Genomic DNA, 14,236 nt, shown 5'->3' on the forward strand with positions numbered 1-14,236 from the left:
CACCCACCACCATACCGGGCTACTTTTTGTATTTTAAGTAGGGACGAGGTTTCTCTATGTTGGCCAGGCTGGTCTCAAACTCCTGGCCTTAGGTGATCCGGCTGCCTTGGCCTCCCAAAGTGCTGGGATTACAGGCATGAGCCACCGCGCCCTGCGACCTGCCTGTCACTTCTTGATCTTTCTCTGTCTCTTTGATCTCTATCTCTCTCCTAGCATCTCTCCATCTTTTCCTCTGTGTCTCTCGGTCTCCAGCTCTCCGGGCAGCCCCGGAAGCCGTGGGCTCACCTGTGCTGAGCCTCTGGCTTCTCTCGGTCTCCAGCTCTCCGGGCAGCCCCAGAAGCTGTGGGCTCACCTGTGCTGAGCCTCTGGCTCCTCTCACCCTCCATCTACCCTGTACTCTGTCTTCGCCATGCCCTGCCCCTCCTGACCTCATCAGGGTCCGCACGATCCAGGGCGCGTGGCCCAGCGAGGGCACCGCCTCGTCCATCAGAGGGTGGGTCTTGACGAAGTTGAGGATGTCATCCGGCAGGGCGCTGGAGGCATTGTACTGCGTTCCAGGGGCTGCACAGCACCCAGGCCTGGGGTGACATGGGGCGGTCAGAATGAACAAAGGTCCTCATAAAGGGGCTGGTACACCAGGGGACCCACCACCTTACCAACGAGCCTCAGCTTTCTTTTTCTTTTTTTGAGACCGAGTCTCACTCTGTCACCCAGGCTGGAGTGCAGTGGTGCGATCTCAGCTCACTGCAACCTCCGCCTCCCGGGTCAAGTGATTCTCCTGCCTCAGCCTCCCAAGTGGCTGAGATTACAGGCATGCACCACCACACCTGGCTAATTTTTACATTTTTAGTAGAGACAGGGTTTTGCCATGTTGGCCAGGCTGCTCTCGAACCCTTGACCTCAGGTGATCTGCCCACCTCAGCCTCCCAAAGTGCTAGGATTACAGGTGCGAGCCACCGCACCCGGCCTCAATTTCTTCCATCTGCATAACTGGTACAGCTGAACTCAGCATCAGCTAAATAACCACCCAGAAGCCCCAGCCCTCGGCCCTGGGGACCAGGACTTCATCTGGGTACGTGACTCAGGATGGAGGGGATCCTCACCGGGGTCGAGGCACCTGATCCTCCGGCACCGGCGTCCAGATGGACTCGGGGGACTTCTGCTCTCGGAAGCGGCCTTCAAACACAGCTGCCACCTGTGCCATGTCGAAGGCGCAGACGGCCGAGCCAGGGATGCTGAGGGGTCGGGATGAGAGGGTGTGGTCAGCCCAGTGGGAGACCCCACTTTGGAGAGGCATGTGCAGGAGCCTCTGTCCCCAGAAGTCAGCAAATCTCCGGTCTTCCAGGGCCAGAGATGTCCCCTGCCCCTCGTCCATCTGTCCAGCGCAGCCACTGCTCCCGAGTAACCTCTTAGATTGGACCACAGTGCAGTGTCTCTGAGGCCACCCCCTGTCCAGGCCCCCATCCTTGTTTCACCAGATATCCTGCCTCCCCGCTGCCACTGTTAGAACCCATGAACCCACTCCCCAGCAGGCGTTTTTCTTTTCTTCATTTGGAGTTTTGCTCTTGTTGCCCAGGCTGGAGTACAATGGCGTGACCTGGGCTCACCGCAACCTCCGCCTCCCGGGTTCAAGCAATTCTCCTGCCTCGCCCTCCGGAGTAGCTGGGATTACAGGCACGCGCCACCATGTCCAGCTTATATTTTTTAGTAGACACGGGGTTTCTCCATGTCGGTCAGGCTGGTCTCGAACTCCTGACCTCAGGTGATCTGCCTGCCTTGGCCTCCCAAAGTGCTGGGATTACAGGTGTGAGCCACTGTGCCCTGCCGCTTTTTTATTTTTTGAGACCGAGTCTCGCTCTGTCACCTAGGCTGGCGTGCAGTGGCGTGATCTCAGCTCACTGCAACCTCCACCTCCCGGGTTCAAGTGATTCTCCTGCCTCAGCCTCCCGAGTAGCTGGAAATTACATGCACCCGCCACCACGGCTGGCTAATTTTTGTATTTTTAGTAGAGACGGGGTTTCACCATGTTGGCCAGGCTGGTTTCGAACTCCTGACCTTAAATGATCCGCTCACCTCGGCCTCCCAAAGTGCTGGAATTACAGGCGTGAGCCTCCGAGCCTGGCCTCCCAGCAGCCTTTTAAAAAACGCAAATCTGATCTTATCCCTCTTGCTCTTCACTCTTCCATGGCTCCCTAGTGCTCTCAGGAAAAAGTCCAGGTTCCTGCCTGCAGCCCGCAAGGCCTTGCCTGATCCGTCCCGTCCCATCACTTCCCTGCCCTCACGTCCTCCATTCTCCCCCGGTTCCCTTCCTACACAGGGCCTCTCACGATTACTTAAATATACCGAACTTGGCCGGGCGCGGTGGCTCACTCCTGTAATCCCAGCACTTTGGGAGGAGGCTGAGGAGGGCAGAACACCTGAGGTCAGGAGTTCGAGACCAGCCTGGCCAACATGGTGAAACCCTGTCTCTACTAAAAATACAAAAATGAGCGGGGTGTTGTGGTGGGCACCTGTAATCCCAGCTACTCAGGAGGCTGAGGCAGGAGAATCGCTTGAACCCGGGAGGTAGAGGTTGCAGTGAGCCGAGATCGTGCCACTGCACTCCAGCCTGGTGACACAGTGAGACTCTGTCTCAAAAAAACCCAAAAGAACAAAAAAAAGCCCAACTCACTGTAGCCTCAGGGCCTTTGCATGTGCTGTTTCTCCAACCTTGAACACCCTTCCCGCTTCCTCCATCTCACACCCAAAGCCTAGCTCTGATGTCCACTCCTCCAGGAAGCCCTCCCTGCTCCTCTCTCCAAAGGTGAAGAATGAGGATATCTTTGGCCCAGTTCTGACCAAAGGGACTCAGAGGGTCAGTGTCAGCTTGTCCCACCCCAGCTTGGGGCCGAGGCCTCTCAGGGGTCTAATCCAATTGTGCCCAACCTAGGACCCAGGGTCCTAGGGCGTGAAGTCAGGCCCTTTCAACCCATGTCCATCAAATGCTCCCAGTTTGCTCCCATTGGTGGGCGCTGACCTGTTGCTGGGCGTGGAGAAGACCGCCAGGACCACGGGCCGGCCCCCCAGGCTGACCACGCCCGTGACAGCCTGCAGCACGTTGAAGTAGAAGTGGGAGTCACCGGGCACCGAGCAGTTGAGCCGCGCCTTCAGGAAGGACGTCCACTGCTTCTCCAGCACGCGGGGGGAGCCTCCCACGTCGTTCTTGCACACTCGGGCCACGCGGGACACCACCACCTGGGCGTGACAGTGGACAGATGGGGGCCTGAGCCCTGTGGCCCAGGAAGGCCTGCCCACAGGCTGTGCCACCCACCACCCAAGCCGGGATCCAGGAGTCTGGCCCTGACTCTGGTGGGACCCCGGCCAGCCACCGTTCCTCTCTGGGCACCGGCTTCCCTGGCAGAAATCCCCGGTAGGAATGACGACGATGATGATAATAGCAGCGACGATCATCACTGCTTCCTCTAAGGGCCAAATTTGACTCTCGTCTCTCTTACGCTCTTTCCGAGGGGGCTACTGATACCCCCAATGTATGTATGGGGAAACCGGTAACAGGCGCGGATTAAAGGAAGTGACCGGTTCAGGTCACTTAGTGGCAGTCCGTGCACTTCAGCACTGCCTGGTTGCCTGGATGGAGGGATGGGTGCAGAAGCAGATGGATGGATGATACAATGGAGGGTGAGTGGGAAGTGGATGGATAAATGAATGTATCTGAAGAAGAGTGGTAGATAATGGAGGAGATGAAGGAGGACGAGGTAATCGAGTAACTGGTAGATAAGTAGATGGATGAGTGGGTGGATGGATGGATGGGTGTGGGGAGAGAAAGCTAGGTGAATGGATGAATGGGTGGATGGATGGATGGATGGATGGATGGATGGATGGATAGATGGATGGGTGGGTGGGTAGATGTACAGATGGGTAGATAGATGGATGGATGGATGGATGGATGGATGGATGGATGGATAGATGGATGGGTGGGTGGGTAGATGTACAAATGGGTAGATGGATGGATGGATGGGTGAATGGATGGATGGGTGGATGGATGGATAGATGGATGGATGGGTGGGTGGATGGATGGATGGTTGGATGGATGCATGGATGGGTGGGTGGATGGATGGATGGGTGGATGGATGGATGGATGGATGCATAGGTGGATGGATGGATGGGTGGATGGATGGATAGGTGGGTAGATGGATGGATGGATGGATAGATGGATGGATAGATGGGTGGGTAGATGGGTGGGTGGATGGATGGACAGATGGATGGATGGGTAGATGGATGGATGGGTAGATGGGTGGGTGGATGGATGGATGGGTAGATGGATGAATGGATAGATGAGTGGGTGGATGGGTGAGTAGATAGATGGGTGGATGAATGGATGAATGGATGGGTGGGTAGATGGATGTATGGATGGGTGGATGTACGGATGGGTGGACGTGTGGATGTATGGATGGGTAGATGGATGTATAGATGGGTGGGTGGATGGATGGATGGGTAGGTGGATGGATGGATGGATGGATGGATGGATGGGTAGGTTGGATGGATGGATGGATGGATGGATGGGTGGATGGATGGGTGGGTGGATCGATGGATGGGTGGGTGGATGGATGGATGGATGGATGGATGGGTGGATGGATGGATGGATGGATGGATAGGTAGATGAATGGATGGATGGATGGATGGGTGGATGGATGGATGGGTGTGTAGATGGATGGATCAATGGGTAGATAAGTGGATGGATGCGCGGATAGATGGATGGACAGATGGATAGGCAGATGGAATGGATGGATGGGTAGGTGGATAGATGGATGGATCAATGGGTAGATGAGTAGATGTATGTATGTATGTATGTATGTATGGAGGGATGGGTGGGTGGGTGGATGGATGGATGGATAGATAGATGGATGGGTAGATGGACAGATAGATGGGTGGATGGATGGATGGGTGGATGCATAGGGGGATGGATGGATGGTTGGATGGATGGATGGGTGGGTGGGTGGATGGATGGATGGGTGGATGGATGGATGGATGGATGGATGGATGCATAGGTGGATGGATGGATAGGTGGGTAGATGGATGGATGGACGGATGGATGGATGGATGGATGGATGGATGGGTAGATGGGTGGGTGGATGGATGGACAGATGGATGGATGGGTAGATGGATGGATGGGTAGATGGGTGGGTGGATGGATGGATGGGTAGATGGATGAATGGATGGATGGGTGGGTGGATGGGTGGGTAGATAGATGGGTGGATGAATGGATGGATGGATGTATGGATGGGTGGATGTACGGATGGGTGGACGTGTGGATGTATAGATGGGTAGATGGATGTATGGATGGGTGGGTGGATGGATGGATGGGTAGGTGGATGGATGGATGGGTAGGTAGGTGGATGGATGGATGGATGGATGGGTGGATGGATGGGTGGGTGGATCGATGGGTGGGTGGGTGGATGGATAGATGGGTGGATGAATGGATGGATGGATGTATGGATGGGTGGATGTACGGATGGGTGGACGTGTGGATGTATAGATGGGTAGATGGATGTATGGATGGGTGGGTGGATGGATGGATGGGTAGGTGGATGGATGGATGGGTAGGTAGGTGGATGGATGGATGGATGGATGGGTGGATGGATGGGTGGGTGGATCGATGGGTGGGTGGGTGGATGGATGGATGGATGGGTGGATGAATGGATGGATGGATGGATGGATGGGTGGGTGGGTTGATGGACGGATGAATGGATGGGTGGGTGGATGGATGGGTGAGTTGGGTGGGTGGGTGGATGGTTGGATGGGTGAGTGGAGAGATTGATGGATGGATAGATGGATAGATGGGTGGGTGGGTGGTGAGTGGATGAATATATAAATGGATAGAAGGATGTGTGGGTGCTTAGATGATGGGGTGGGTGGATGAGATAGATGGAAGGGTAGATGGATAAATGGATGGGTAGATGGACTGGTTGATAGATGAACAGATAGATGATGAATAGACGGATGGATGGATGGATGGGTGAGTGAGTGAATGGGTAGATGGATGAATGGATGGGTAGGTGGATAACCTCACAGATAGATGGATGGAATGGGTGTGTGGGTGGATGGATGGATGTATAGGTGGGTGGGTGGGTAAATGGATGGATGATGGATGGGTGGGTGGGTGGATGTGTGGGTGGATAGATAAATGGATGGATAGATGGGTGGATAGATTGGTGGATGGATGATGGATAGGTGGATGGATAGTCGAACTGATGGATGGATAGGATTGAAGGGTGGCTGAACTGACGGGTGAATGGATGCATGGATAGATGGATGGATGGATGGATGAATGGGTAGTAGGTGGATAAGTGGGTGGGTAGGCAGATGAGTAGATGGATGGATGGATGAATGGGTAGTAGGTGGATAAGTGGGTGGGAAGGCAGATGAGTAGATGAATGAATGGCTCATGAAAGTGTGGGTGGGCTAAAGAGTCAGATGGGTAAGTGGGAGGGTGAGCAGGTGGATGCACAAGAGCAGCACCAGGTGTATCTGACTTCCAACGCGAGCCCCTCATCCGAGCTGAGTGCTCCATGGCTGCTCCATAGATGTGTTCAGCCTCAGGGCCTGACCATGACTTGAAGGGAGGCCCTGGGGACCGGAAATGGAGGGCAGGACCCTCTCGACCCATGTAGGGATTCATGAATCCACCTCTGCCCTCCACTTCACATGATCAGAGCCTCTCAACTCCATGCCCCGCTGCACCAGCCTCACCTTCTCCAGGTAGTTAAACTCCATTGCAATCTCCCGGAAGAAGAAGTAGACATGGCTGCCCCACTCCACTGCATGGACGAAGTAAGGCTCTGCAGAAGAGGAGGGTCAGAACTCAGCCCCTGACATGACAAAGGGGGTTTCTGGGGCTGAGAACTCACTGGCTTTTATGGTGAAGGGGGGACCTAGGCTGGTTACCCAGGCAAAATGAAACAGACTCAAAGTTTGTGTTTTTGCAGGGGAAGGGAGGTCAGGAGCTGAAAATCGCTGTGTCTATTGCCGCAAACGGCAACATCCACTATTTTTCCTTATCTTCCTCCCTCATGTGTTGAAGAGCTCAGTCCTGCTATGTCTTTCTTGGGGTTCCATTTTGAGCTTCTAAGCCACCCACTTCTAGCGGGTTCTACTTTAGATCCAACTAAACTTGCTCCTCTAGCTTTCTAGTCTTCAAAAAGGCCAACAGATTCCAAAGATGTGGTGGAAATGCCCCCCAACAGAGCCTCCGGGACTCTTACTCTGGTGGGGGGATTCGATGTCAGGTTCTGGGCCCACTGCCCTTCCTGCTCTCACCTTTGAACCACTTGGAATCGTGTTTCACGGTGCGCAGGGTGGGCCGGTCCCCAAGGCTGCGGTAGATGACGGCATCGATGGCTAGGAAGTCGGTAACGGTGGCTGTGAAGAGCATCCCCTCTGGATGGGTGGGGAAGGCAGGCAAGAGGTGAGACCGCAGAGGCCAGGGGCTGCGTGGGTCGAAACTCGATTTTCTGAGACTGAGCCCTGAGCCTAGGGGAACCCCTGTCTCCAGACTGAGCCTGGATCCCATCCAAGCCCTCCCACCACCCAAGCCCTGATCTTAACTGAGCCCCGAACCCCACTGAGCCCTGAACCCCACTGAGCCCCGAACCCCACTGAGCCTCAATTCCAGCTGAACTCCACACCTGCTGAGAGTCTGTCCATGTCACAGCCGGGACAAATGGGCCTCCAGCTGCTACTAAATGACCCAGACTCTGGAGTAGAAAATGCCAGGTCTTGCCTGTGGCTGGGGCTGATCAGATGGACGCTGGGGGCTACTTACCAGAGAAGAGGGCGACATTGGCGTGCTTGGGGTCGTACGGGCAGCGGGCCATACCGCTGATGTTGTCTCCCACAGGCTGCAGGGTGTCTATCTGCAGGGACCATGGGGCATGATTGACAGATCTCCTGACCCCGCCTAGCAGCCTCTGGCTCCCCCAGCTCCCCACTCCAAGAGGAATCCCGGCCCAACATGGATTACTGTGTGGCCTTGGCCACTCACTTAACCTCTCAAGGCCTCAGTTTACTGACCCATAAACGGGTTTAAGAGTCAATCCCTAATTAGTCCTGTAACTGGCTCATTGACTAAGTAGCTACGGCTTCCCTGACCCCTGTATAGGCCTCGTTTGGACAGCGCTGACCCTCTTGAGCTTCAGGGGAGGAGGCAGGGAGAGTATATCCAGGAAGGCTTCCTGGAGGAGGTGACACGGCCTGGGGAAAGGCCATGGCCAAGGGCAGTCGGGAGAGCAGAGGCCTGGAGGTCGGACCTGGGACGCAGGGAGTCTGGAGACTCACGCTGTAGTTGGCGCACACCGGGTTGAAGGCGTTGGAACCACACACAAAGAGCGTGGACTCGTCCCGAAGGAGCAGCACCTTTACGAAGTTTCGACACTCGCCCTGGGGTGGGGGACAGGAAGAGGGGAGAGCAATGTGGGCGTGGCCACGGGCGTGGGCGTGGCTGGAGCTGCGTAGGGCGTGGCTAGGGCGGAGGGCCAGTCTGTTGTGGGCGTGTCCAAGGCTGGTCCCTCCTTGGGGCGTCGCCAAGGCAGGGGCGGAACCTAGGAATGGCTGGGGACACGGTGCGGCCCAGACAGGGAAACACTTCGTATCAGCAGCGCAGCCAAGGCCAGGGTGGTGGGCGTGGTCAGACTCTGGGCATAACCATGGCAACAACAGAGTCCTAACGGGGATGGAGGAGGAGCATCCACCCTGGGCGTGGCCAGGTCCGATTGGGGGGGAATGGGCGTGACCAGAACTAACTGGAGGCGTGGTTGGCATAGTTACGGCTAATTGGGGCCAGGTTGGGAGCGTGGCTAGAGCTGGGAGGTGGGCGTGGCCTGGGCTTACTTGGGGGTCCAGGGCTGATATAGGAGAGGCCGGGAGGGGGACCTGATGGATTGGGTGGGGTGTGAGCATGGCTAGGGCTGTTTGGAGCGGGGCTGGGGGTTGTGTTAGGACTGACTGGGGCAGGGGTATGGGCGTAGCCAGAACTATTTCGGGCGTGGCTATGGCTAATTATGGCCAGGTTGGGGGCCTGGCTGAGATCAATTGGGTGGGAAAGTGGGCGAGGTCATGGCTATTTAGAGCTTTTGGGGGTGTGGCCAGGGCTGGTGGTTGGGCGTGGTCAGAGCTGCTTAGGGCTGGGTTGGGGCGTGACCAGGGCTGGTAGCGTGGGGCGGGGCATGGGCAACGCCAGGGCTGATTAGCGGTGGCCGGAACTGAGCCAGGGCTTGCTCACCTCCTGTTTGCCCTTCATCCGACACACTTTTATGTCGCTGGGGTTAGATCTCCAGGTCAGCTTCTGCAGACAGAGAGAGCTGGTGAGGGGGCACCGGGTCCCAGCAGCCCTAAGTGCCCCCGCTGTGCAGGGCTGAGTCACCCAGCTCCCCAGGGCGGTGTCGCATCCCCCGGTCCTGCCCCTCCACTCCCACCTGGACCCTTTCCTCACCCTCTGGTATCGTAACTCCGTGGACGTGGGGGGCTCCAGCTCTACGCTGTAGAGGTTGTCCCTGGGGGAGGGGCATAGTTAGTGAGACACCGGAGCTCTGCTACCCTCTCCCATTCCATCCTTCCCACTACCAACGTGGTGTGCACGGTAGGGGGCACGCAGGGACATGCCAACGTCACTGATACGTGCAACTCCAACGCCGACCACAGCCCTCCTAAGGACCCAGCACCCTTCATACCCTGCACTCCACCTCCTGCCCCACACGCCCCACAGACTGCCCCCAACACCATGTCCCGTGGCTTTAGGTCAGGTGCCCCGCTTGGCACTTCCCAGGCGCTCACCAGCCTCTCCCCCTCACCCCCATGCTGAGGAAGCTGCCCTGGTCAATGTCATTGGTGACCTCCTGTGGTTAAACCCAGTGGTCACTTCTTCATCCTCCTCATCCTCTCCAAAGCATCTGATCTGTCCGAGAAGCTCATCCCTAGAAGCCCGGTGACCTCACACTCAGGTCTCCCCTCCACAGCTTCCACCTGGTCCAGCCTCATCATTCTCCCCTCCACAGCTTCCACCTGGTCCAGCCTCATCATTCTCCCCTCCACAGCTTCCACCTGGACCTAGTCCCCTCCATCCCGGTCCTCTGGCTTCCACTCCTGCTCCCCCCACAGTCTAGCCTCCCAGAAGCAGCCACCAGAGGACGCGTGTGAGCACCTGAGTCCGGTCCAGGCCTTCCTCTACCTATAACCTTCCGTGGCTCCCACCTTCCTCCAATTCAAAGCCTAAGTCCTCCCAATGGCCCACCGGGCCCTGCACGACCTGCCCTGTCCCCTCCCGACCCTCCCCTCCTCTCTCTATCCCCCTCGCTCATTCTGCTCCAGTCACACAGGCCTCCCCGCTGTCCCGAGCAATACCTGTCCCCAATGAATAGCGTTCTGTTGACCCGCAGGACTCGCTGGATGTTGAGGTCTTCAGCACCTTCTGCGGGGGTCAGGCGTCCGGGCCCGCTGCCCACAAACACGGGATAGTGGTTCAGGTCTGAGGGAGGCAGTGGGGGTGAGGAGGGGGTGCCTGAGGTCATGCCCCTTCTAGGGGTGGCTCTTGGCGTGGTTGAGTCCCCAGATGGGGGCAGCGGACGCAACTGGGAACCCAGACCTTCCCAAGGGACTCCCCCCGCCCAGGACACCCCCGTACTCACAGTCCCTGGGTGCCACGCTGAGCGGCGGCGGCTCCTCGGGAAAGAGGCCGTGGGCGCCCCCCAGTAGCAGCAGCAGAAGCAGCAGGGCCGGGCGGGGAGCGGACGCTCGCGGGGTCTGCATGGCGAGGGTCAGGCGACAGGAGGTGATGCCTGTGGGCGAGGGGCGGCGAGGTGAGCTGCCTGCAGTCCCGCTCGCGGCCAGAAGAAGGCGCGCGAGAGCCGCAGCCGCTCCTTCAAATCCCAGAAAAATTTCCCACGGGGATAATAATTAACAACAATCATAACGGCAATAATAATAATTCACAGCACTGATTTAATTATCAGAACAACCTACGGCCACGTGTGCGTGAAAGCCCAGGAAACGACTTCAAACAAAACTGCATTCGGTAATTAAAAACTAATAATAATTATTATAATAATAGGTACAGTATCCCAAAACATACATTTAAAAATTCAATCTCAAAATACATGCATAAGAATTCTTAAAATTAAAAACACAAAAATATCAAACTCAAAGGCTAAAAAAAAAGTCAAAGGCTCTTGGAATTTTATAAGCCACAAGCTGGCTGGGTGCAGTGGCTCATGTCTGTAATCCCAGCACTTTGGGAGACTGAGGTGGGAGGATCACCCAAGGTCAGGAGTTCAGGACCAGCCTGCCTAACATAGCGAAACTCTGTCTCTACAAAAAATGCAAAAATTAGCCGGGCATGGTGGCATGCGCCTATAATTCCAGCTAGTGGGGTGGCTGAGACTGGAGAATCCCTTGAACCCAGGAGGCAGAGGTTGCAGTGAACTGAGATCACTCCACTGCACTCCAGCCTGGGCAACAGAGTGAGACTCCGTCCAAAAAAAAAAAAAAGTCACAAGCCGGGAATGACAGTACTACAGAACTACAGAATCACAGAATATTCCCCACGCCACGGGCCTGTGCGACCCTGGTGGCTCTGACCTCCTTCCCAAGTCCAGCCTTGTCATCCTCCCGTTGCATACCTCCAAGACAGGCACCTCACTACCTCTCAAGGGGACCTGCTTCCCACTCCCATTCAAGGTAACTTTGCAGAAACTTCCAGGTGTGTGGAGTGGAGACCCTCTCCCATCCAGGTAATGAAATGTAAGCAGAATTCACCCTCTGAATTTTTTGCCCTCCATGCCTGAAGGTCCCAGTTCAGGGGACCCCCTACCAGAAAGGGGTACAGTCCAGGTCCCGGAGCCCCGAATGAGAAGCTCAGCAGCCTTGTCCTTCTGGGGACTCTTGGGCAAGTTCCGTGCCCATTTTCCTCTCTGAGCAGCTGGAGTACCCCCCAGCCCTGCCCTGGCCTTGCGGCTCAGGGACTCTGAGCCCCAGGAGGTGAAGGTGATTCGGGAAGAACGGCCCTGGAGCGCCCGCCTCCTCCAAAAACAGGAAGACCTTGCGTAGAGCAGCAGAGCTTCCTCTCCGCGACCCTGAGCTTCCAGGATTTGTGACTCAGCGAACGCCCGGATTCCATGTGTGTGCAGGGCCTGACCCTGTTTCCGTAAGAGTTTCCTTCCCGGCTCCTCCCCAGCTCTGCAACCTCCTGTGGCTCCCAAGGACCTCTGAGTCCAGGCCCCACCTTTCCCTGACTCAAGGCCCCTGACCTCGGACCCCACTGCAGCCACTGGCCCGTCTAGTCCCCTAACCCAGAACCTCCTTAAGAGTCCTGTCTGCCCTGTGCCTTAAAAAAAAAAAAAAGGCCAGGAGCGGTGGCTCACGCCTGTAATCCCAGCACTTTGGGAGGCCGAGGCAGGTGGATCACAAGGTCAGGAGTTCAAGACCAGACTGGCCAAGATGGTAAAACCCTGTCTCTACTAAAAATACACAAATTAACTGGGCGTGGTGGCGGGCACCTGTAATCCCAGATACTTGGGAGGCTGAGGTGGGAGAATTGCTTGAACCCAGGAGGCGGAGGATGCAGTGAGCCGAGATGGCGCCACTGCACTCTATCCAGCCTGGACGATGGATCGAGGCTCCGTCTCAAAAAAAAAAAAAAAAAAGAAAAACATGGTTAGGCCGGGTGCGATGGCTCATGCCTGTGATCCCAGCACTTTGGGTGGGAAGCCGAGGTGCGTGCATTGCCTGAGCTCAGGAGTTCAAGACCAGCCCGGGAAACATGGTGAAACCCCACCTCTACTAAAATACAAAAAATTAGCTGGGTGTGGTGGCATGCACCTGTAGTCCCAGCTATTCGGGAGGCTGAGGCAGGAGAACTGTAAGAACCCCGGTAGAGGTTGCTGTGAGCCAAGATCACGCCTCTGCACTCCAGAGTGAGACTCCGTCTCAAAAAAAGTAAATAAAATAAAATTTAAAAAATAAATGTGAAGGGCTGTAAAAGCTCAGGGTCTTTTACAAACCCAGGTTGAGGCGATTCTCCTGCCTCACTCTCCCGAGTAGCCAGGATTACAGGCACCTGCCACCACATCCAGCTAATTTTTGTATTTTTAGTAGAGACGAGGTCTCGCCATGTTGGCCAGGCTGGTCTCGAACTCCTGACCTCGTGAGCCGCCCACCTCAGCCTCCCAGAGTCTTGGGGTTACAGGTGTGAGCCACCGCACACAGCGACCTCTTGTCTGTGTCTTTAATTCCACATTCGTCCTCTTTTGTTCATGAGATTAATTATGGCAGTGGTGAAACCCCGTCTCCATTAAAAACACAAAAAAAGGCCGGGTGCGGTGGCTCAAGCCTGTGATCCCAGCACTTTGGGAGGCCGAGGCGGGTGGATCACGAGGTCAAGAGATTGAGACCATCCTGGTCAACATGGTGAAACCCCGTCTCTACTCAAAATACAAAAAATTAGCTGGGCATGGTGGCGCGTGCCTGTAATCCCAGCTACTCGGGAGGCTGAGGCGGGAGAACTGCCTGAACCCAGGAGGCAAAGGTTGCGGTGAGCCGAGATCGTGCCATTGCACTCCAGCCTGGGTGACAAGAGGGAAACTCTGTCTCAAAAAAAAAAAAAAAAAAAAAAACAAGAAAAACTTAGCTGGGTGTGGTGGCGGGCGCCTGTAATTCCAGCTACTCAGGAGGCTGAGGCAGGGGAATTGCTTGAACCAGGGAGGTGGAGGCTGCAGTGAGCTGAGATTGCGCCCCTGCACTCCATTCTGGGCAACAGAGTGAGACTCTGTCTCAAAAAAAAAAAAGAAAGAAAGAAAGAAAGAAAAATGGTTAAAATATATGTGACATAAAATTTGCCATCTTAACTAATTTATTTTCATTTTTGTTATTATTTTTTGAGACAGAGTCTTGCTCTGTTGCCCAGGCTGGAGTATAGAGGTCCCATCTTGGCTCCCTGTAGCTTCTGCCTCCAGGGTTCAAGCAATTCTCAGCCTCCCAAGTAGCTGGGATGACAAGCGCCTGAAACCACACCCAGCTAATTTTTGCATTTTCAGTAGAAACAGGTTTTGCCATGTTGGCCAGGTTGGTCTCAAACTCCTGACCTCAGGTGATCTGCCTGCCTAAACCTCCCAAAGGGCTGGGATTACAGATGTGAGCCACCAAGCCTGGCTCTTAAACTTTTTTTGGGGCGGAGGGATGGAGTCTTGCTCTG

The 14,236-nt window shown here is 55.6% G+C and overlaps 1 protein-coding gene across 6 annotated transcripts in view; it reads right to left on the reverse strand.

The window, feature by feature from the left end:
• Positions 1–14,236, reverse strand: part of SEMA6B (semaphorin 6B) — a 35,019-nt gene that overhangs the window by 6,120 nt on the left and 14,663 nt on the right. For 3 of the 6 annotated variants that reach the window (XM_035286088.3, XM_035286087.3, XM_035286092.3), the window contains 11 exons: positions 10,677–10,826; positions 10,393–10,485; positions 9,485–9,545; positions 9,275–9,337; positions 8,332–8,433; positions 7,820–7,910; positions 7,315–7,434; positions 6,748–6,836; positions 3,017–3,234; positions 1,104–1,235; positions 429–578 (listed from right to left, as the gene is read on the reverse strand). In XM_035286088.3, the coding sequence (XP_035141979.2) occupies positions 429–578; positions 1,104–1,235; positions 3,017–3,234; positions 6,748–6,836; positions 7,315–7,434; positions 7,820–7,910; positions 8,332–8,433; positions 9,275–9,337; positions 9,485–9,545; positions 10,393–10,485; positions 10,677–10,826 (1,269 nt within the window). Of the gene's footprint in view, positions 1–428; positions 579–1,103; positions 1,236–3,016; positions 3,235–6,747; positions 6,837–7,314; positions 7,435–7,819; positions 7,911–8,331; positions 8,434–9,274; positions 9,338–9,484; positions 9,546–10,392; positions 10,517–10,676; positions 10,827–11,802; positions 12,013–14,236 lie in introns of those variants that run through there. The other 3 variants (XM_035286091.3, XM_035286089.3, XM_078361593.1) reach the window with 3 other exon arrangements.

This window comes from Callithrix jacchus, chromosome 22, assembly GCF_049354715.1.
Source record: "Callithrix jacchus isolate 240 chromosome 22, calJac240_pri, whole genome shotgun sequence".
In the NCBI taxonomy this organism is placed as follows: Eukaryota; Metazoa; Chordata; class Mammalia; order Primates; family Cebidae; genus Callithrix; species Callithrix jacchus.